The sequence below is a fragment of the Dicentrarchus labrax genome, unplaced genomic scaffold, assembly GCF_905237075.1.
Source record: "Dicentrarchus labrax unplaced genomic scaffold, dlabrax2021, whole genome shotgun sequence".
Classification (NCBI taxonomy): Eukaryota; Metazoa; Chordata; class Actinopteri; family Moronidae; genus Dicentrarchus; species Dicentrarchus labrax.
Window position 1 is genome coordinate 24,983,739 of NW_026136701.1, and position 23,181 is coordinate 25,006,919.

The 23,181-nt window shown below is 41.1% G+C and overlaps 1 protein-coding gene across 1 annotated transcript in view; it reads right to left on the bottom strand.

Moving 5' to 3' along the window:
• vipr2 (vasoactive intestinal peptide receptor 2) overlaps positions 1 to 23,181 on the bottom strand; it is a 64,101-nt gene that overhangs the window by 21,925 nt on the left and 18,995 nt on the right. Inside the window, exons 2-4 of the mRNA XM_051388794.1 lie at positions 19,335 to 19,440; positions 7,774 to 7,887; positions 2,373 to 2,464 (exon numbers count right to left, since the gene is read on the bottom strand). Coding sequence (XP_051244754.1) covers positions 2,373 to 2,464; positions 7,774 to 7,887; positions 19,335 to 19,440 — 312 coding nt within the window. The remainder of the gene's footprint in view (positions 1 to 2,372; positions 2,465 to 7,773; positions 7,888 to 19,334; positions 19,441 to 23,181) is intronic.

The following is a 23,181-nucleotide window of genomic DNA, read 5'->3' on the forward strand; positions in this document are numbered from 1 at the left end:
AATGTAACTTGTGTTCAGGTCTTCACTTTGTCTTATCCTGTCAGATTTTGTTTAAATTTATATATATTAAATAATAATCTAAACTTTAATCGGTTGGGAACCAGTGGTATGACCTATAAGTCTAGTCTTGTGTTCATGACGTCATCACAGACAGTTCAAAAACATCTTCCAGATGACAGTTGGCATTTTGCCTCTTTTTAACTTTCAGTAAACAAAAAGGGACATATACATTCCTCAACAGCTTGAAGTTCTCTTTGATTTCAGGTCAACTAATTCACTTTACAAAAGAAAAGCATGGCGTCTGTCCAACAGATGTTGCTGTGCTGATCTACCACAGAGTGTTTGTTCAAGAAAAGCAATGAACTGTGAATTTTCCCCAGACGGGTTTGTCACTTCTCTTTCTCATCTGAATTAAAGAAGCTCAAGTTCATTCATGCTTTGACAGAATTTTATGATTCTTGCACCTTTGAATCCTTTCACACAGCCATTGAAGTATTGCAATAATACACCAGGAGTCTGCAAGCAATGAATGCGTCTCTTCTTTTGTCCTGCAACAGCTGAAGGTGGACCACTTTGATCTGACAGACGTGAAATATTGTTCAGGGTGTTTTGGGTGAATTTTATTGAGACGGGAGACCTGCTCAGGCTGGGAAACAGGAGAGAGGAAAAGCAAATGAAGAATGCAGCCGCAAGTGGCCTTCTGGGGTTTGAGCCGACACAGATGGTCTGAAATTTCAAAATGGTTTTACACATGTGGTTCACCATTGTTATGAAACATATCCTGCAAGTTTTGTAATGATTGGACAAACTCATAGTCTGATTTGTGTGATTGCCCATTTGTAAAGCTCTCCAATGGTCGCTTTCAATGAAACTTTCAGGGTATGTTTAAAGCTATCCTGTGAGTTTTGTGATGACTGGACCTGAGTTTGGACTGTCTGTTAGTTTTTTCCACCAGACATCGCCGCGACACGTTCCGGCTCCACCGTGGTCTCTGGTGTTGATCACGCCCGTTCTAGGAAACGCTCGATAATCCACCAGTCTCAGATGCATCCCAGAATCGTCCGCTCTGCTCAAAGTAGAATACGTAGTTGGTCTACTTTTGACGGAACCCCGCGACCCACTCGCATCGAGCAGCACAGAGCAGATCGCACTGGCAGGAAGTCAGACACAGAAACAGCTTAGTGAATCTGGTCAACTTTCAAAACAAAATACCGCGTGCAGACTCCGGATCAACTTTCCCCCTATATCAACACTGTGGCACCAGGCCATCAGCCAGAGGTAGGTTAGAGGAGATTTGAAGCAGAGAAACAGGCCGTTTTATACCCTTTTTAAGGAAAAAATACGTAAGTAAACAGTGTTAGGCCTGCAGCACGATCTGAAGATGCTCCACTTCTGAAATGCTCTCAGTGGGATTTGAAGACGCGTGGATCACGGAGCTAAACTGCGTTGCAAACATGACGCTATGAAACTGTGCTCAGTGGAATTTCGGGGTTACGGTGCGAGGGGTGTGTCCTTTCTGAAATAAAATTTTTGTGTCTTCTTTACAGCGCCTCCGTCTGGCTGATTGGGTTCATGTTTCTTGGGAAGCACTTGCTCACCATTTCCAGTTATCGGGCCAGGGTTCATGTTTCTAGCTCATTCCAGCTCACTGCAATTAGAGCCGCAGCACGAGAAAACAAACAATAATAAACACACAAAAACAATCGACCGTCAGACCCTGCGGGACTCGAACCCCTGATGAGAAAGACCGAAAGAGGAGAAGAGTTAAAGAAACAGAAGTGGAAGAGTGAGAAATGAGAAGACAAAAGAGTGACGGGGAGAGGCGGGGAGACAGTTAATTTAACAAGCACAATGGGTGATTCAGAATAAGACCGGTGGATGACCCACACTGAACCTCAGCACTGAAAGAGGACGGGAGCAGCAATTATCACCGCCGAAGCCAAACGAGGACAAACATTCTCCTCACAGAAAACTTTCTTCTGCTTCCCCGAAAACTGTCTGTGTGGAGGAGGAACTGCAGAGAGTGAAGGCTGATGCTGGGTTCTTTTTCCATTCAATGACGCAAAAGCCAGGCAGGGGAGCACACACACACACACACACACACACACACACACACATACACACACACACCAAACTGCTCACATTTAAACATGTATCGTACTATTGTTAGACATATTGACCTTTTAAAGATGCAGCCCTTCACCACTAACCGGTGTTAATTAACATCCGACCCTGCAGGCTTCGTCAATTACAGCCCGCTAATGGTCCATGTAATGTTGCAGCTCCTTTCCCCGCTGCACAGTCAGACGTTGCTCTGACATTTATGGCAACGACACACAGAGGAAGTGGAGGACAGCAGCGGTTTACTGTACCTTGTCCTGGCTGGTGTCCGACCCACACACGCTGGTGATGTTTGGGAAAACATCCGACCATCCCGCTGACGTGCAGTTCCTGCTAATGTTACCTGCGAGAGAGGAAGAGATGCAGGGCACAGCAAATTAGCTCCACACTTCACCGCCCCCGCACCCACCGAGAGGCTTCTCCTTATGAATCAGTGACGTCAAAGGGATAAAAACAGACTTTTTATTCCGCCTTCGCTTGTGTTCACTGCAAACTGAACAGGTACAAGTTAGCAAAAGTGTCAGTTTGGTTTAAAAGTTTGGTTGGGTGGAATATATGAACACGTTCTCACTGCAAACTCCTCAAATACCACCGCTTGGTCAGCAGCCTTCTGCTTCCAAACATGACGCTGTAGATGTCCCTCTAGCGCCACCTCTGGAAGCGCAGGGCTGCACAGTCGAGGTAGCAATAAAAAATATAAAATGTCCAGTTAGACTTTCAAAATAAAGCTCATGTGCAAGATGTTGTGAAACAGTTTAGTTTAGTTTAGGCACAAAAATGACTGAGTGGTGGTCGCATCCATTGACGTTGGCATCACCACACGTCCTCCTCACTACACTCCCTCTTCTCAGTGTCACAGCGGGGTAAACACAGCTGAAGCTAAGAGGACCTTTTAATGGCTAACAGTGATTTATATGTAGGTGTCCCAGAAATGGTACTAGAGGGACAGGGCTGCTTATAAAGAAGGGAAAAAAGGGGGAAAGTATTTCAGGGCCCAGCCAGTAGGGGGAAATAATCACATTACTTAGTAGAGGGGACGACCCATTCACTAGACCTTTTAGGGGCCACCTACAGCGTTACAAAGGGCCACTGATCAAGCTGCAGTATTTGACATCTGATTCATACCTCTACATAGACCCGACGCCGAAGCCTTACATGCACCTACCCAGAAATTTGACCACACATCGCAGCAAGGCAAAACGCAACATCTGTGACTGGTCGGCTCGGTGTGTGTGCGTGCGTTGTCTGAGAATGGGAAGCGATTCGTGCAGAACCCAGGTGGGTTAATAATGCTGTTAACAATCCCTCTTCAAACAAACACACACACTCACATCTGGCCTCACACACACACAAACAAACACACACGGGACGCTGCCTCACTGAATGACATGTTCTTGTCTGTCTTAGTATTCCCTCGTCCTTTCGTTTCACAGGCGGTCAAAACTCAACACAGTGGCAGAGAAACACACCAACTGGCATTTTGTCAGTGTTTTTTAGTATAAAGTATAAACGCTCATAACGGCGTGGGTAGGGGCGATGCACAACTATAAATCAAGCCATCAAAGTGTTGAGATATCATGCATTTTGTCACACATTGTAGTCTAAGATAAAGTTCTCCAGTAGCGTGGAGTGGTACTCAGAACTCGGCATGGTAAAGTGAAGCTCAGTATCACTTAAATGAGTCCCCTGTCCAGTAGGCAGCGAGCTCCCAGGGGACATTTTCTGGGTGTCCCAGAGCTACAATCGCTGCAGTGCACTGGAAGTTCATATCCCTTGGAAATTCCCAGATTGCACTGTAGAAAACACGGAGCATCTCTTGTTCACTGACTGGAAGTAACGTCACCACACTTCTGCTTCACTACGCTTAACAAACCCTCTTCCCAGTGTCACAGCGGGGTAAACACAGCCGAGGTGAAGAGAAGCTTTTAATGAGGAACAGTGATTTATATGAAGGTGTGCCAGTTAACAAGTAGTGATGTTAATACTGTTGTTAATGCCGCTATAAACTGTTCTCACCCTGCTCTGATGTCTGTGGAAAATCCCACAAGACCAAACTTCATTTATTAATCTACATATCGAAGCAGTTTATGCCCAACTTCTTACAAACCTTCCTAGAGCATTGAGGGGAAAAGGTTCGAGAGATTTAAATTCTGGAAACATTTTACAAGACTGCACATTTTAACTTCTCTTTGAATGATTTTAAAATAAATATAATGTTCCTGAACATAGCAGCATGTCTCCTGGATAATCAAATTAGGTGGATAGCTCTACATTTTACAATACCAGATGTACACAGACTTATTTTTCAGTCTGTAGCAGGTGTGCACACGTCTGTAGTGTTCTGTAAGCTGAATTTTATTAAATCAATAAATCAAACTTTATTTGTATAGCACCTTTTTATACAGTTTAGTGCGTCACAGATGACTGACAAGATGATAATAAGGAGTAAAAAGTAAATAAGGTAGATTTAAAAATACAATGATAAATGTGACAATAAAATACAATACAATGGATTTTAGAGACATAACGATAGCGTTTAATACTAAAAACTAAATAAAATAAATTAAGAAAGCAGGTAGAAATAACAAAGAAATAAAATCTATTAGAAATACTTACAAAGCTGCTCCTAGATCCTTCAGCAGAGTGCAAAAACTAAAGGTGCCTCGTCAAAAGGTTTTTGTTCTGAACTTTAGAGCTACTAACTGGGCTCGTGGCAGAGGATCTGAGAGGCTGTGGTTCATACTCTGTGAGCATGTTTGACATATATACCGCTGCTTTAAAACCATGTAAAATAATTTTTAAATCAATGGGATAACCGAAGTACAACCAATGTAAGGACTTTAAAACTCTCTTTCTGCTCCTGGTCAGCACTCTGAATCAGATTTGTGACTTTATGGGGTCGACCAGAAAGGAGTGAATTACTGTAATCCAGCCTTCTTGAGACAAAAGCACGCATTAGTTTCTCTGTGTCACTCAGAGAGAGAAATGGTTGCACTTTTGCAATATTTTTGAGGTGATAAAAGCAGATTTAATGACAAACCCCACATAGCGGATGGAAAAGGCATATCTAAGAGTGGATGGAATAAGGAATATTTCACTCAAAATTTACAATTACGTAGTTGTCTCACTCGTACGATGGCCGGTATTGTTTGTAAAATCTGCACCTCTTCTGTGGCTGATGTTAGTTTCTTAATGATCTTTACTGCCTTAGGTCCAGCAGCAGAAGTTAAGTGCCAATTTGCAAATACTCCCGGCCCAGTTTTGCAGTCTTATATGTCAGTGTTTTAATAACTTTTTTTTACAAATTGGGGACAAATACCAGCAACGTCCTGCCCCCCTATGTGCTGAATACTTTTTTTAGATATAAAGAAAGTCGCTGGGAGACATAAAGCCAATCAATGCCTCTGACCCAGTACAGAATCACTGACTGCATAACCAAAAAAAGAGAACAAAACCAGAGAGAGGGGAGTGTGCACAGGAGAACTGTCAGAGAGAGAGAGAGAGGTCGACCCTCTCAACGGGACTTTATTTCACCGGCAGACTAAAAACAGTCCGGTCATTTAAAGGTAGCCGATTTACTGAACTGCCCCGGACATCACGCATTAATGAAGAGATCAAAACTTTCACCTGTTCTCATGCTGCAATGCATTCTGTACGCTATGTCCTCATAAAACAAATAACACATAAAGTGAACCTATATATAGTTTATAGTTTCAGTTTTATCAGCCCCACAAGAATATCCTGCCTATAGGGCCCCCCGAGGCGAGAGTCATCACCATCATCCGACACTGACCCAGAATGTGAAAGTGAATGCATTTAAACTAATAACAGAAACCAGACACAGCATTTATCTGTAGCTTCTTTGGCTCCGTTATTGGAGCACAAGAGCTCAGTGGATCCACCTCGGTAGTCCAGAGGCCTGTATTTTCAACTTTTCATCAAAGAAACAGATATTTTCTAAGTTAAAGCCTTGATTGCCACCATCTATGAAGGAAATCAACAGACCCTTGGTTGTCCAAAACAACGTCTTCCATTTGCCACCCAAGTCCAAGAAGAAAGGTGTTCATGGGAGGTAATTATCACATCCTGCCATGGCACATTCATGCAGTGTTGTATAATAATCAGTGCCTGAAACCTTGTTCATTGCATTAGCGATCCACCACCTGCTGAACTACAGTTACTCAAGTGCTTAAATACAATTTAGAGGTAGGTTGTATTTTACTTTCCAGCTCCTCTTGTAGCTGTATAACATTGTTGATGAGAGGGATGTCTAGAATACCCTACTTAGCTGGCTGCAGGAGAAAGTGGACGTTTGGATTTTACTTGAGTATATCTCAACCTACAGAGACGTCGCCCATTGGTTTGTGGGGTACTGTTTTGAAGCCTCGAGTTCACCATGTTGGTTCTTTGCAGGAAGCAAACATACTGCGATTGGGGCTGTGCTCATTTATACTTCTACTCCACTACACATAAGAGGGAAATATTCTACTTTTTACTGCACTACACTAATCTGACAGTTCATTACTGCGAGGCAGCCACACGCAGGTCGAGGGGTTGGGAGCAGAGGGATTGGCAAATACAGCCAACCCTGTTACGTTTCATGGCATTTGCTGTTAATGAGAGAAAATATTGCTCAGTACAACTAAATAAAGTAAAAGCCTTTCAAAGTTTCCTCCAACTTTTTTTTTACAGTTTAATTGGCTGTGTATTGAAGAAAAAAAATACAATTATTTGTGCCAAATGTCTCCCTTTGGATATTAGGGGAAATAAAATTCTCAGCTTCAGGATGTTCAGACCACTGTTGATGCCACATCTTACATAATGAGTCTTTACTACTTCTGTAAAATGTACGTAACTTTAGGGAGGTTTGGATCCGTCCCAGACAGGAAAGCCTCGGTGTCAGATTTGGCTCCAAATGAGCCGCTGGGTGCTTACGTAATGGTCGGTCATCGATGTAAATCAGAGCACGTCTCTGAGTGTAAATGCAAACCGCCATCTGGTCGCTGGCTGGATTCCATGCTGATGGATTCAACGAGGGAACCCAGTACTCACGTCTTACTTATCTTATCTCAGCAATTCAATTTTATCATTCCAAAACTTTCAATTGAATTATAAAACAATGATTTTGATTGTCTTACTCATCCCTAGTCTTATATATTAGTCGTAGAAATTGTGTAGCAGAAATAACATCAGAGTACTCAGGCAGAAGCCACAGGCAAACCTCTTAAAAGGTCCAGTGTGTAACATTGAGAAGGATCTATTGGCAGAAGATAGGTATGTTTTCATTCGTGAATAATCACTTTATAATCATTATAATCTTTCAATTGTTGTGTTTTCGTAACCAACCAATGAGTTTTTTGGTCTCCTTACATGGAGTCTGCCATGTTGAACCACCATGTTTCTACAGTAGCCCAGAAGAGACAAACCAAACACTGGCTGTAGATAGGGTTCTCTTTATCTGATGGTCAACCAGTCTGAATCTACTCTCCCCACTCTCTTGAAGTCTCCTGAATAATCTGTGACTATCAGCTATTCATGTTTCAATTTATAAGAAAAACTGTGTTATAAAAATGGCATTTTATGTTAATCTTTGTATATTTTAAATTGAAACAAATCAGTAACTCATTATTAATTAATGAATAAATAACTTACCATTTCTGCCGAATACAGTCTTAAGGGCTCGCGGGCAGGGGATGGTGATGATCGCTCTGATCTCAGCTCGCTCCCAGCACGCTATGCTGTCCCATTCTCCTTTGCATCCCGGCTCTGTAAAAAAACAAACGTGGCTTTGTGAGTACATTTTCACACAGAGACATAAATTAAAGACTTTCCTCTCCAGACAAACACCGTTAGTCACAGGCACACGATGGACGTCCATGCAAAGGTTAATCGATGCCACGTCGAGTAAAACACATTCAGCTTCAACTGCAGCGTCACATATACGTACGGTAAATAAACCAGTGTGTTACTGCCGGGTGTTGAATCTGGTCTGGTGTTTGTCAGTGTAAAGCTGGACGTACACTGTACGATTTCAGCCCATTGCTGACCCGATCTTTGAGCCACACAGCTCATTTTAGAGCTTCGGTAGGCGCTGTTTAGGATGCAGTATTTATAGGGCAGCGAGGACCGATCAACTGCTACCAAACGGCCGTCGGATGTTTGGATTCATTTCTATCATATCAGACATTTTGAAGCAAAGCCAAGAGTCAATTCCCCAAAGTCAGTTCCTTTTTTCTCACTGCGCCTGCACATAGTGGCAAACAGAGCGTCTGAAAGTGGCCACGTGGTGGGCTGGTGAGCTTTGATGTTCCCGCCTCCTTTTGACAATCAGCACACACAATGGCACGGATGATCAAGGCAACATGTTTCTGCCTTGTTAGCAATTGCTAGCAGAACAAACTTCTGTATGCTTCTGAACTTTCCACCAAAAACTTTATTGACAGTTGTCAGGTCGTAGCTTATAGACAAGCTTAAAGTAAAATTATTGTCTAACAACTAATACATAAGAAATTCACTCATTAATGACAGTTGCTTGCATTATTAATAAAATATCAAACATATAAAAATGTATCAGGATGTACAGTGTGAGCAAGTAAATCGTGAGCTTTGGCTTTACGCTGCAGACTAATTACTCGTACAGTTGGAGCAGGAATTAAACAACATCTCTAAAATCGTACACTGAATTCTCGACTTCACAGGCAGGAGGACCATCAGGAGTTTCACCGGGTCTGCAGACGGTGGTGGTGGTGGGTGGCAGCTCCTGTGTGAGCTGTGTGTGTATCACACCGTCTAGGGATCCGAGCCGACCTTCGTTTACCAGATCAGCAACACTGACCACGACTGAGGCTCAGTTGAAAGGTGATTAAACTTCTATACACACTACTCACAAAAAGTTAGGGATATTCGGCTTTCGGATGAAATTTCAGAATGTACATAAAATGCACTATAACCTTTCTAGGTGATCTTAATTTGACCTTCTACTTAAATGCCCTACTTTCATGATATATCACTGTAGCATCAACTTTTAACATTTTCCATAAATTTCACCCAAAAGTGGAATATCCCTAACTTTTTGTGAGTAGTGTATATCTACACTGTATGTTCATTAGCAAAGGCAGACACAGTGGTCACTATTTTTAAAACATCTCCATGTTTTCTGTCCCATTTGTTACCAGCTGACAGAAATAATTGAATTAAATGTGCTGAAAATGTCGGCCATTTGTTTCCAGTGCGGAGGAAGGAATTATTTTCCAATTATTGCTTCATAATGAGGGAGCGGACATTTTTTAAACATTGTCTTCTTCGACATCATTTCATGACTTTCTTCCTCACGTTGGTGTAGCTCCAGATCGAAATTAAAAACTTTTAAAATGTTTTGTAAAGTAATATTTCTTATGTCTTACAGATTTAGCTTCTCTAGTGTCTGATATATTTTCCTTAATAAATAACAGCTGCAGCATAATACAAGTCTGAGAGCTTCTCAGTGTGCTTTCAAGTGACTCACTCACAATACGCCCTATAATATTCATAATTTGTTGGCAATTTAACATAATTTATATTCAAACTAACTGACAGTCATTGTAAGAATGACTGCTTCCTCCTTAGAAAAAATTAACCTCTGATAAGATAATTTCCCTCCATTTTTAAGAAAATTTGTCTTCCATTTTTGGACCAACAGACACATGGTTAAAAAGAATCAGAAGACAAGTGTAATTATCCTTCAAAAGACTTAAAGATAGTTTGAAGAGCAGTGCATTTAAAAAGTCCCCTAAATTAATGGCCATATATAGTTCAGTAAAATTCAGCAACTTCTTTTGTGTTTTGTACCTGGCAGCATGATTCATTTAAAACAAACTTGAAATAAATACAGTGTAAAGGACATTTCTAGAGTCAGTGTTTGGTTTGTCCATTCTGGGCTACTGTAGAAACATGGCGGACGAAGGTAACACAACCTTTATATATATTCAGGTGATTGTGCACTAATGAAAACATATTCCAGTTCTGCCAATAGATCATCCTCAATGTTACACACTGGAGCTTTAAACTATGTTAACTTCTTGTTCAAGTTCATGTATGTTGGTTCTTTTGTTGCACCGTTGAAAAGCAATAAAAAGTGAATTATAAAAAATAAAAAACTATGTTAACTTCGGTGGGGGTTTTTTTGTCTTTATGGCCAATGTTTCTTTATATTTCGGTGAATCTTCACCATTAACGACGCATTAGCCACCAGTTCCTGTTCGCACTGTAATCATGGGCAGACAACAATTATTTGGATTACATTTGATTCTGAAGAAGTCTAAATTTGACGATAATGAGAGAAGATTTTTCTATATTTATCTCTTGTGACTCTAAAGTTTCCAACTAAAAGAAATCATGTTTCTACTTCACTAAAATGCTTTCTCAGTTGCGTTTTGGTGACAAATGTTCTGTAATTGCTTACTTGGATACGTTCAGTGTCAACTTTTTGTTTGATTGAATGAAGCACCAATGAAGCATGTGATCATCAGGAGGTGGTTGGGGTGGATGTTGGGCGTTTCCAGTCCAGTCTGTGGTTAAATTAAGGCAACGAAAGCATTTCGATTAAGGTTAGGTAAGATCCTGGTTTTAATTAAATGTTAATGTCATGTCTTGACTCTCTAGACTTTTTCTGTATTGAATCAGATCTTTCCCAAACCTTAACCAAGCCCTGCCAGTGCCTAAACAGAACTATTAAAGGGAAATAATGCTTTATCACTACAGGCCAATACTGTTATTCTGGATGAAAACAAATGTCAGTGAACATTTTTCTGATATGTTTACTATCACCATATTTGAGGTTTGAGGATACATTAATAACATAATTTCCTCATTTTGTTAATAGAAAACAGGATTTTGTCAGAATGTGCTTTTGCAAATTAGTTTTTGAGGTGAAAAAACAAAAGTGGACTGAATTGTGAGTAAAACCCCCAAATGTTACTGCACAAATTCAGATGCTGTTCACATCCTCTCTTCATATCCAAGTAATGCATTTTTATTCAGTGACATCCCTGTGAGATACATTAACCCAACAGAGACCTGGATAAAACTCAAACAGCTCATTTAAAACAATTAAACATTAAAATAGGACGTGGAAGAAACTATGCATTGCTTAAAACAATCGTACTACATTTTGGATTTGGTGTTTCTGGAGACATACATTGACATTTAGACACTATCAGAGCAGAATACAAGGGAGGAGTGGCCCTGAATGAATACAAAAACTCCCACCCACCCTCCAGAGACAAAACAAACAAACTGCCTCCCAGAATAGCTCTCCCAGCTCTTCAGCATGAGCCTTAATGGGTGCAAAAGTGCTGATGGCAAACTGAGCGGTCAACAAGGCTTTTTGGCGATAGATGAACGGCGACAGTGTGCTTGGTGAAATGTAGCCCTCGTCTCCGACATCCCTGCCGAAGAAACACAGCCAGCCACCGGGGCATCAGACCGTAAAGAGGACCAACAAAAAAACTGCAAGTAAAAGAAACCTATTAGTGTCAAGTTGTAACATAGCCAGAGGAGGTAGGAAGCGAAACAAACCAGCCATTTCCTCTTTCTTTAATTCTTTTTTGCCCAAATTTTGGCTCTTATAGTGTTTGAAACGGTTTGACAATTGCACACAATTAACACGGAGACAACCATTTGACCCCCCTGCCCCCAACCAAACGCTAAACGTTTTCCTCAGAGCTCAGTGAAGAAATTATCGGATGAATATGGGAATCATTATGTTATTGTTTCGTTACAATGAGCCACGTTTCTACAGTAGCCTGAACTAAACGCCAGCTCCAGATGGGGGTGTTCGCGGCCACTGCAGTTTCTCCTTGGTGCTTGGAAAAGGAGGGGGAAACGAGGGAGTTGAGAGCTGAAACTACAGCGGCAGATGCCACTAAGTTCTGAACACTGGAGCTTTAATTTAGAGTAAAATTACACACTTGAAAACATATGATACAAGTACCTAAAGAAATCACTTAATTACAGTAACTTGAGTGGTTGTATTTCACTCATTACCTGCTTATAGGGAACCAGTCTCAACATGGATGGAGTCATTACTCTACAGTCATCACACTGTGCAACCATTTACTTCATAATGATAAGGTAAAGACAAACAGTGTCAAGCTGACGACTTCATTATCCAGAGCGACTTGTAAAACTCGAGCATTGTTGTTTTGTCCAGATCCAGGACCGCTGATGGATTCGCTCCGCGTTGCAGAGATTAAACTTGTAACTTTGAGGTGTGAGAGAGGCAGAAGTCTGAGCACCAGCAGAGCCAATCACCAGCATCTCCTGTCAGATTTCCACTGCAGGTTTTGAAAAGATCACAACAACAAGAAAATCTCATCCTTCTTCCTCCAAACAACAAAATGACAATCGGATGCAGGGACAGACTCTGTTGCTTCCTGCTCTCTGTGATCACCTGCGCTGCTTTAACACTACAAACCCAATGCATTTATCAGGTTTTGCTCTGTTGTCGCTCACTTTATTTCCAAGCACAGTCACCGCATACATTGTTGTTTTCAGAAAAAGTTGGGCTGTAAAAACAAGTTTCTTCCTGTGTGTACTCACGTAGGTTTGTAATACACAACAAATATTGTGTATGAAAGTCAAAGTCAAAGTCAGCTTTAATGTCAATTCTTCACATGCACCAGACATACAAGGAATCGAGAGGACGTTTCTCATTCACCCGCGATGAAACAGATAAAGTGCACAGGCACAACAGATAAGACAAGACATTTCGTAATACTAAAATTTAAACATTCAATTTCACAACAGACTATAAAATATAAAATATACAATAATATAAAAATATACAATACAATACTAATGTAGTGCAAAAATGGTAATAGCAGCAGAAAAATTATGTAAGATGTATTTGTAATAGTAACATTGCAAAAGAACAGTCAGTAAAAAAAAACACACAAAAAAAAACAGTATAAACAGTATAGTAATAAATAAATAGCAGCCAATTTTAATCCATGTGGTATGTGGTGATAGTAATGGTAAAACTAATTATAATAGTAGTGCAGGAGACAGTATGTCCAGATTCCGGAGTGATTTGTTTTGGGGGGGGGGGTTCAGCTTTCTGACAGCCTGGAGGATGTGGCTGGGGGGAGAGAGGGTAGAGAATTTAGCATACTGACAGCTTGGTGGATGAATGTGAGTCTGGTGGAGCGGGCACGGAGGCTCCTCTACCTTCTTCCAGAAGGCAGGAGGCTGAACAGACTGTGTGCAGGGTGGCTGGCGTCGCTCACAATCGAGGTAGCTTTACGGGTGAGGCGGGTGATGTATATGTCTTGCAGGGAAGGGAGTGGGGCACCCATGATCCTACCAGCTGTGTTAATTATGCGTTGCAGTGCTTTTCTGCTGTATTCAGTGCAGCTCCCGCCCCACACAGTGATGCAGCTGGACAGGATGCTTTCAATGGTGCCCCGGTAGAATGTGCACATGATGGGTTGGGGAGCTTTCGCTCGCTTGAGCTTGCAGAGGAAGTAGAGGCGCCGTTGAGCTTTCTTCGCCAGTAATGCAGTGTTGGTGGTCCAGGAGAGGTCCTCGCTGATTTGCACCCCCAGGAATTTGGTGCTGCTCACTCTCTCCACAGCAGCACCATCGATGGTCAGTGGTGGGTGTTCGGTGTGGCCTCTCCGGAAGTCAACAACAATCTCTTTGGTTTTGCTGACATTCAGCAGGAGGTTGTTGTCTCTGCACCACGTGGTCAAAAGGTTGACCTCCTTCCTGTAGTGGGTCTCATCGTTCTTGGTGATGAGACCCACCAGAGTTGTATCGTCCGCAAACTTCACCATGTGATTGGTGCTGTAGGTTGGTGTGCAGTCGTGAGTCAGCAGGGTGAAGAGCAGGGGACTGAGCACACAGCCTTGGGGGGCCCCTGTGCTGAGTGTGATGCTGCTCGAGGTGTTGTTGCCAACTCGTACTGCTTGTGGCCTCTCACTGAGGAAGTCCAGCAGCCAGTTGCAAAGGGAGGTGTTGAGCCCCAGCTGGTCCAGTTTACAGATGAGTTGTTGTGGGATTATGGTGTTGAATGCTGAACTAAAGTCTATGAAAAGCAATCTCACATGTGAGTCGGTTGTGTCTAGGTGGGTGAGGGCTGGGTGGAAAGCAGAGCAGATTGCATCCTCTGTGGAACTTAATGACAGAAGTGTCACTGAGGCGTACAGTATGTCTTCTCCGAGGCATCAGGAAACATGTGGCTTTTTTTTAGGAAAATTCAGCTTTATATTTTTTTTGTTTTCTCTGTTCCCTCTTGTATTTCCTTCCTTCTTCCTCTCTTTTTTCTTCCTTCCCTTTTTTTTTCCCCAACTCACGTGTCAGAAATGTAAGAAACTAAGAACGCGGGATAATTTGTTCTGATCTGCTGTCTTGGTGAAGTTGCTCTGCCCTTCCATTTCCTTACAGTCAGTTGCAGATTGTATTTCTAAAGTAGGAACTGAAGCTTATTTGTGTTGTAACCTCCCTGTAAGTGGCCCGAACTGTGAAAATACAAAACTCAGTCTATAAGACTGTTGAAAAGGTTTTTTAGAAGACCAGATAGACGGGAAAAGCAAGTGGAAGCCCTGTTTAGAGAAAAAGGGAAACATTAGAGAAAACCATGAAAAAGAGAACAAAAGATAGGAGATAGCAAGAGGAAAAGAAAGAAGAAAAGAAGGTGATTTAAAAAGGAAGAGAGAAAGTGGAAGAGGAAATGAGAAACACCAGAGACATGGAGGGCAAGAGAGGACAAAAGAGGGAGAACAGATGTCTTTGGGGGAAAAATGGCTCCAACACAAATCCAAACTCATCAGTGCATGAGGAAAACTCCATCTACCCGCTAAGTGATCCATCCTTTCTCTGTGCGCTTTCACAGAAACACATCAGAGGCAGACGGGACCATCGCCTTAAAGCAACGACACACCAAACGCACAGCAGCACACATCTGGAGGGACATCCTCTTTCTCTGGTTTCTGGTCTTCTTATTCTCGATCCACTACCATCGATGGCTGACTGAGCACCGTGCCCTTTTTTTCCCAGCACCGCTATAATTCAATTACATGCAGTTATCTAAACCAGTGGATTTCTTTTATACGTACTGTGTGACAGTATCCCATTAACCTTCTTCAGCCACAGATTCTTTACTTCAGTGAATCCAACGTTCTGCAGGCAAACTCCATTTGTATTTATGTTCAACATCCCAGATTGAATATCTCATAAAAGGGACTTCAGTCAGAACTTGCAGCTTCCAACAAACACAACTGGCTGTGTTGAGTGGTGGGAGATCAGTGAGGGATTGTGATCTTGAAGCACAGAAATGAGCGGGACCCAGTGGCAACAGAGTGAATCCTGGTGCACCTTAACCTTCCTGACAGGTGAGAAGAAGGAGCGGGTTTCAATTCTCAAGACTTCTGTGACTTTCTGTAGCGCCATCGTTGGATTTTGATTTTGTGTAATATTCCTTAACAACTATTGGTTGAAGCTGTCGTGGAAGTTGGTGCCGACATTTATGTTCCCTGCAGGACGAAGTCAACTTTGGTGATCCCTAACCATCAATCAGGCAGACATTTCAGTTTGTCAGATTACATCCAATACTTCCACAAAACAAATGACACACACATGCTTTCTAAACCCCTTTTTACAAAATTGATGAGCTGCAAGTGTCAGGTCAGATGTGCTGTTCATATTTCATATAAAGACTTTGACTGTCTCCCTCTAAAGAGTTCATATACAGTTTTAGCATGCTAGTTCTCACTTGTTTCAGTCAGCTATGCAACAGTTACACCAGATTTAACTTGGATTTGAGAAGTGACTTATTTTGAGACTTGACTTGACTGGAGACTCAAATTTGTACCTGATAAAATCATGTTACAATAAATATAATTACGTAAAAGATTAAGATTAAATACATAAGATTAAAAATATAACATCCAGTTTTACTTTCTTGGCTGTACATCTTAAATATTTAATAATTAGACATCTTTATCTAACTTTGATAGGTCTGATACGTTAAAAACAACATATTGTTACAAATGTATGTATATAATGTCTGGACTTGATCTACTGCGTCTTGATTTGTACCTCATTTGTGGTGTAATATGTCAGTTATCAATTCAGTTTACTTTGTTGCCAAGGAATTTTTTCTCATTTGTTCTGGGAACTTTTAGGATTTCTTCTCTGTGTTGGCTTAAAGGGTCTTTCTCACCTCCAGATCCATCTTGTAGCAGTTCTAGAGTGAAATTTGAAACTTGACTTTCAACCACAACAAAGAGAGCTTCAGTCCAAACCTGAGCCCCTTGTGTGCTGCTGAATTTTAAAGAGCAAGGCGCTGACACTCGTAGGTTGAGGGTTTGATTCCCACTGGGGCTGAGCGACTTAAATCTGATACTGTTTTGTATCTAAATGATCACCTGACCGAGTCCAGAGAGCCTCGTCCAATGAACGAAGCAGCTCTGTAAGAAAACTGCTGTCTCCGGAAGATTTTTTCCACTGTAGAGAATTTGAGCCATGTTATTATTTTGCTCTACTTTATGTCATTGAGCTTTAATTAACACAGCGGGGGGGGGACTCAGCGTCCAAAGCTCGCATCACTGGAGAGCAAAGTCGGCCTCGTTAACGCTGCAGGAAGACTCAGGCTAATACAACCGTGCTTTTAGGCTGCAGTCGGGAGTCTACGGCAGATAAAGAGAACAACAGAATGAAACCGATTGTTCCTGGGTCTCTTCCCTTCAGAGATCAGACCACAAACTGTGTGTTAACATGTAGAGTCATGTAGTATGCATGGCATTATACACATGTATTTTAAAGGCGGTTGTGCGGATAAAACTTTAAACGTTTGGTAACTTTCCTCAGTTCAACCTCAAACTAATTTGATGGTATAATAAAGTAAGACAATAGGTCTGATGTATTAAAGTGTTGAGCCAGTTCAGTGCAGTTTGGGATAATTATGCAAGAAGTAGGTTACATCTTAAATGAGCCACTTCCTCTGAGGGAAAAGCAGCAGCAGTTAATTTCATCTCTTACCACAACAAGCTTTCCGTCTAAACATCTGTTTATTATATTACACAAATACATTATTAACCTACATCAGCAGGTTAATAATGTATTTATTATCTCTGTAGAGCCGAGCACATACACGCTGCTGTCTGAACCATCCGAAGAAAGTTTAAAAACGTTTAAAAAATAGATTTTTTTCACTGGTACCGAGGCACAAAGTGTCTCTGTGTGTTACAGAGCTGGAGGCGGGACTCGGTTAGCCTAACTTAAGGTCAGTTAAAGTCACTATTTGAGCCCTTTTTTCCACTCGCCGGCTATTTTGGGAGATCGCCAACAACATGGCCCCAGAAAAATAGCTTGCAAGCTAAATAGCTAGTGGTGTCGGGAGCCAGTAACCTCTCTCTCCAACACCAGACAGGAAGCAGCGAACCGGTTGTGAGTTTGGTAACAGCTGGAAAAAGCTCCTCAGATAACGACACACACATAATGAATTAAGTGCTGTGAGTCGGTGTTTAATTCGCATCGTGGATGTATCTGATCCTCCAAGCTGCACTTATTTTAGTTAGAAATCATCATTTCACAGTCCACTTTAGGATTTGTTCAAACGTTGTATTGCTTCAAGGGAGTTTGGTGCAGGAAGCTTTTTTTTCAGCTTATATGTATCATTTTTAAAGTTGAATCACCGCTACAGGAACAGAAAAAGGAATTGTTAAAGTATGATAATGTTGTCTGACTTTAACCGCTGTTGGATATTAGTTTGATTAATGGTTTAATAATGTGTGTATTGATTACAGACGCTGGCTGATCAGGCTAATTATCAGCTAATTTCACTCTACTTTCTAAGGGCAGCGTGCTGTAAATGGCTTTTAAACTACTTTCCTAATTAAACACGATATGCTTCTTATTAATAGTGTTAATAACGACTTCATAAAAAGTAGTTTGGAGACCAGAGAGACTCCTTCTGAAAGATCTTGTAGTGTGTAAAACAGATCTGACAACTTTGAAAGTATTGTAGTGTCCCAGGCTTTAGCATTAAGACTAGGCTTTTATTTAGTAATTTTTCAGTTGAGTTGAGCTTGGTTTTACAATCCTGTATTGTAATTGCCAATCATAAGGATTGTCTGGTGAATACCCACCAAAGACCGGGTGCTGGTCATGGTCGTTTTTATTGGAGCTTCGTATGCAGTCATCTATTCTACAATTTAAAATTGGTTTTAAATTGTTTATCCCACATTGTACTGGAGGCCCTGGAGGCAGCAGCTGATATTAGTATTTAAATACAGTAATATATCAGGTCAAACAGTATTTAGCCAAACAAACACTGTATTTACGGTTTTCTAAAAAAGTAACAGATTATTCAGGAGATTGTCGCTGGCACAGAGTTTAACCTTCTAAAGACTCTAAATAAATGCAAAATAATTCAGTGAATAGATTTTTATCACAGACACTGCACACTGAATAAGGCCTTTACAAAAAGATGAATAGATTTCTAAAACACGGGCAGGAACTCTGTGTGTGTGTGTGTGTGTGTGTGTGTGTGTGTGTGTGTGTGTGTGTGTGTGTGTGTGTGTGCTTCATATTAATTTTGCCAGGCAGAGAAATAATCTCATATTTCAACATGAGATATAATCTGATTTGTCAACTGAAGAGGTCACAACAGGTGAGTCTCGTATCCAGATTTAGTTGCAGGTATGATTTAGTTGCAATATATTATACGGCTGCGTCACACAGGTTCTCAGTGACCTGCCAGCATTTCAATAAGAGGAAGTAACCTGAACTGGAATCTGCTGCATAGAATACAAAATGAGATTAATCTGCAATGTGAAAGCTGCTCACGTCCTCACATGGCAGAGGTATGAATATATAGATATAAAAAATTTGCACCTTTCCTACCTTTTTATCTTTTATCTTTTTTTATATTTTCTGAGTATTTTATTCTATTGTATTTTATTCTATTGTATTTTACTGTATTTTAATGTATCTGGCTGTGAAACAACCCAATTTCCCTTCAGGGATTAATAAAGTCTATCTATCTATCTATCTATCTATCTATAGAGTGTATAGTACGTATACGTGTATGAAACTACGTGCATATATACAGTTTCAGCTTTGAATCTGCAGACTCTGTGCTCCATGTTTCCTGTTTTGAAGGTTTCCTTAAAGTTTTCCAAGTTCTGTCTTTGCTGCGAGTTTCTAACTGTAGTGTAATGAGTGATTGTGACCTTTATGGCTGCTGGCGGCCTCCTCCTCCCGCAGCCTCCTGAGACACTCCGCCTGGTCTCTCTCCACCTCCAACAGGAAGTTACAGGTGGGATGTCGTCCGTCAACCTGCAGAGGAAGAGGTACAAGAATCAGATTTATAGGTTTTGATGTTGCTTTCATGCGTGACCGTCTCCTTTCAGAAAGAACAGCGAAAGAAAGATTGCTAGCAATTTGACCAAACTGGTGGAATTATTTCCTTTTCAAATAGTAAATTAACTCCTAACTGAAGTTATTTATAACATGTAGATATCCAGGCTAAGAAAGGCGGTGCAGACATTTGTCTGTGCATCAACATTCTCCGTTCCCAAGCCAGATGAGAAAAGACAAAAAAAATGGCAAAAGAATTATTGTTATGTTGTGTTTAGGGTTAGGGTTGCGCTGGATGAGGGTCCTGGGGCCTTTTTTGGTCCAATTCCAGTCGGTCTCACGCTCAATGCTCCATCGCTCGCGAACACGACCCTGAGATACTTGAACTCCTTCACTTGGAGCATCAACTCACTCCCAATCCAGCAGAGAACCACGGCTGTGATCCCGCTTCACACTCGACTAACTGAGATAACTGCGTGAGTGTCGGCACGTACTTGTGTTTTTATAGTACAGATTTGTCATATTAAGATGATCGTGTGTACTATGATGCCTTCAGTAAACCTCTTTAACGCGACCTTGCAAAGTAATCTGTCCCAATTTAAAATGTTTATTAAAGTAAAATTACTTTTCCTGCTTAAATAGCAGCTTAAATCAGCCCTCAACTGAAGAGCAGAGTGATGATCCCCGAATCAGAGTGCAGCAGAAACACACATTTTATAGCAATACACCCTCATATGGCTGCAATCAACTGAATTATAATTTTAAAAATGGCTCATTGTATGTATCTGTATTCATCTTAAAAGATAACTGGTGGGATTTCAAGCTGATACACACGGGGAAAGTCAAGGTTATGATTGACAAATGAATACAGGGTCAAGATAAGCTGCTTAAACCAATCAGCCAACGCTCCCCCTGTGACTGTGTGTGTGTGTGTGTGTGTGTGTGTGTGTGTGTGGTTAAAACCTGGAGAAGCAGATGAACTAATAGTGTGTGAGCCACATAAATCCTGCAGAGAAAACTCTGAGACCCTGCCAAACAGCAAACCATCCTCCATGTTTGTGAATATGAATATCAGCGAATACAATGTGTGTGTGTGTGTGTGTGTGTGTGTGTGGTAATGTGAATCAAAGCCATACAACATACACAGATCCATCTGTGTGTATCTGTTAAAGAAAGGTAAGCCTGTGGTCTGATTTACAGCAGACTGCGGTTACATGAGGAAACAACATGTATGTGTGGTTTTATTCATTCACAGCCGGATTAATGCTGCTGAAATCTGAATTAAATCCTTTAATATAAACTTCTGCATTCACTGCAGTGAGTTTCAAAGATAAAAATCAATGAGTTTGCAGGGACAGCGAGGAACTGTTACATGATATATTTAAAGGGCAACTTAACTTTTAGAAGTTGAAAGATAAATTCATAGTTTTGTTCATCGTTCCTGAACAGTTTGCAACATTTAATGGCCAACTTGATTTCTGATATCTGCATTAAAGACAGAGACCGCAACCAGTTTATTTTCTTTTTATCAGTCCCTCCATGTTTTTAGGCATTTTTTGCAATGGTATTTTGGGAGGAAGAGAAACTTGAAAACAACGTTTTTTATTTGTATAATTAATAAAAAAAACGAAGGGAACTTGTTCCAGAGACAACCTTATCCATCATCCATCGTATCGATCAGTCCGCCAGGATTTGTTTCAGTGATGTTGGAAGTTGTGATGTTACACTGTGTTCAGAATCATTACTGCTTTTTCCATTATCATTTACCAGACAGCTGTTAAATAAATATATTTACATAATTACATTAATATCATAAACATCGACTATTGACTGGGAAAATCATTATTCAGGGAAAGCCCTTCCACAATAATATGTTTACTTACTCTATGTGTAAGGATTTAAATCCAATGTGGTCCTTCTACTCCGGTAGTTTTGCCAATAACTGGATCACTGCCCATCACTCCCAAATCCCCCTAGACAGACTGCAGCCCTTTATCCCCTGGCATTGAGGCAGCGGCTGGCTGTCATCAAGACAACACACACATTAAAGCGAGCACACAGTCGCTGCAAGACCACGAGCCAAAAGTGGCAGCCGAGGAGCATTTCGGTGCATCAAACACCAAAAACCTTTATCGAAAAACAGGAATAAAGGATTAGGATTCAGCTTTTAATGGCGAGAACGTGCAAATTAGCCGAGCCGCTAATTCTCAACTCAAAGTGAACGCGGAGATGACAGAAAGTGTTTTGTAACGTGGAGCAGTATCTTGTGAAATTCATCAGACGAGATGACTAAAACCTGACACTTCTATTTACTGCAACAGCCTGGAGGGAGAGGCGAGGGGAGGTTACACACACACACACACACACACACACACACAGAGAAACCACCTTCTCTTAACCTCCACTGATTTGGTGATTTTCCGGGCATAAAGCATCAACATTCACATTCACAACGAGCTTAATCTATATAGAAAGTGAAAATTGAGTCATCTAGGTTACATACAGCTGTTGTTTAAGAGCATTTATATGACTGAATGAGGTATTTAACCACAGGCTGAGAGAAAGTAAATGAAATGCTGTCCAAACAAAGGTTACATGGAACCAAAATGATCAAACTTAACCCCGCCTGCGACCTGCAAATCACTAAATCTGGGTTAGGCTGTAATTCAAATTCACTTCCCAACATGAAGAGAGATTTGTGAAAATACAGAAAGCTCATAATGAATAAATGTAGTTCCTAAAAGGTCAGTTTAGGTAAAGCAGTGAGCTTTTATCTTACATTTTACATTGAGCTCACTGGTGTCGCTGCAGACATAGAAGAGGAGGATCAAAACCAAAACTGTGAGACTTTCAGCTTCATAAGTTAGCATCGTAGACAGGAAATGAGGGGACAAAGAGAGAGAGGGACGACACGCAGCAAAGGTTCCCCTGGCTGGACTTGAACTTTGTGACATTGTGATTACATGTTCAGCACCTGAAGGCATCATGTATGCTTCAGACAAAGTGCAAGCACACTCCACTTTGGTTTTGGTTCATGCAGATGTGTGGAGATGAGAACGTGTTCAAACCTCATACCTATGAACATTAAATTCCATTCCTGCCAATAGATCCTCCTAAATCTTCCCTCCCTCATTTCACCCTTCCCTTCCAAGCACAAAGAGGAAACTACGGTGGCAGCTCTATCAAAACAGCATCAGAGACAAAAACACAATGATTCCTATATTCAGGTGATTAAACACTAATGAAAACACTTTCTGCCAATAATGCCTCTTAAATGTTACAAACTGCAACCTTAAGTAAGGGTTTTTTCATTGTTTTATTGCTACTTTTAAGTCTTAAACCAAAGCCCATATGTGCACTTTGTGGCTTCAATAATACAAAGACACAATGAAGACACACAAATACCTTCGTTAAAACATTATGTAGCAACGGAAACTAATTAATCAAACATAAAATGATGTGCAACATCTGCCTGTTTAACATCCGTGCACACATAAACGTCCAACGACCTCCTGAGGTGCATGTTTAACCTCGTCCTGGTCGTATTCTATTGTTGTGCATTGGCGAGTGTGTGTCTCTGTCCAAAGAGGAAGAACAAAGGAGACAAATGTTCAGGATGACAGCTCTCTTCAATCACCTCCGTCGTCCTTTCGCTCCCAAATGCCTTCATCAGACCACATTACGCCAATAAAGATGATTGAAGGGCCGAAGTTTCTGGCT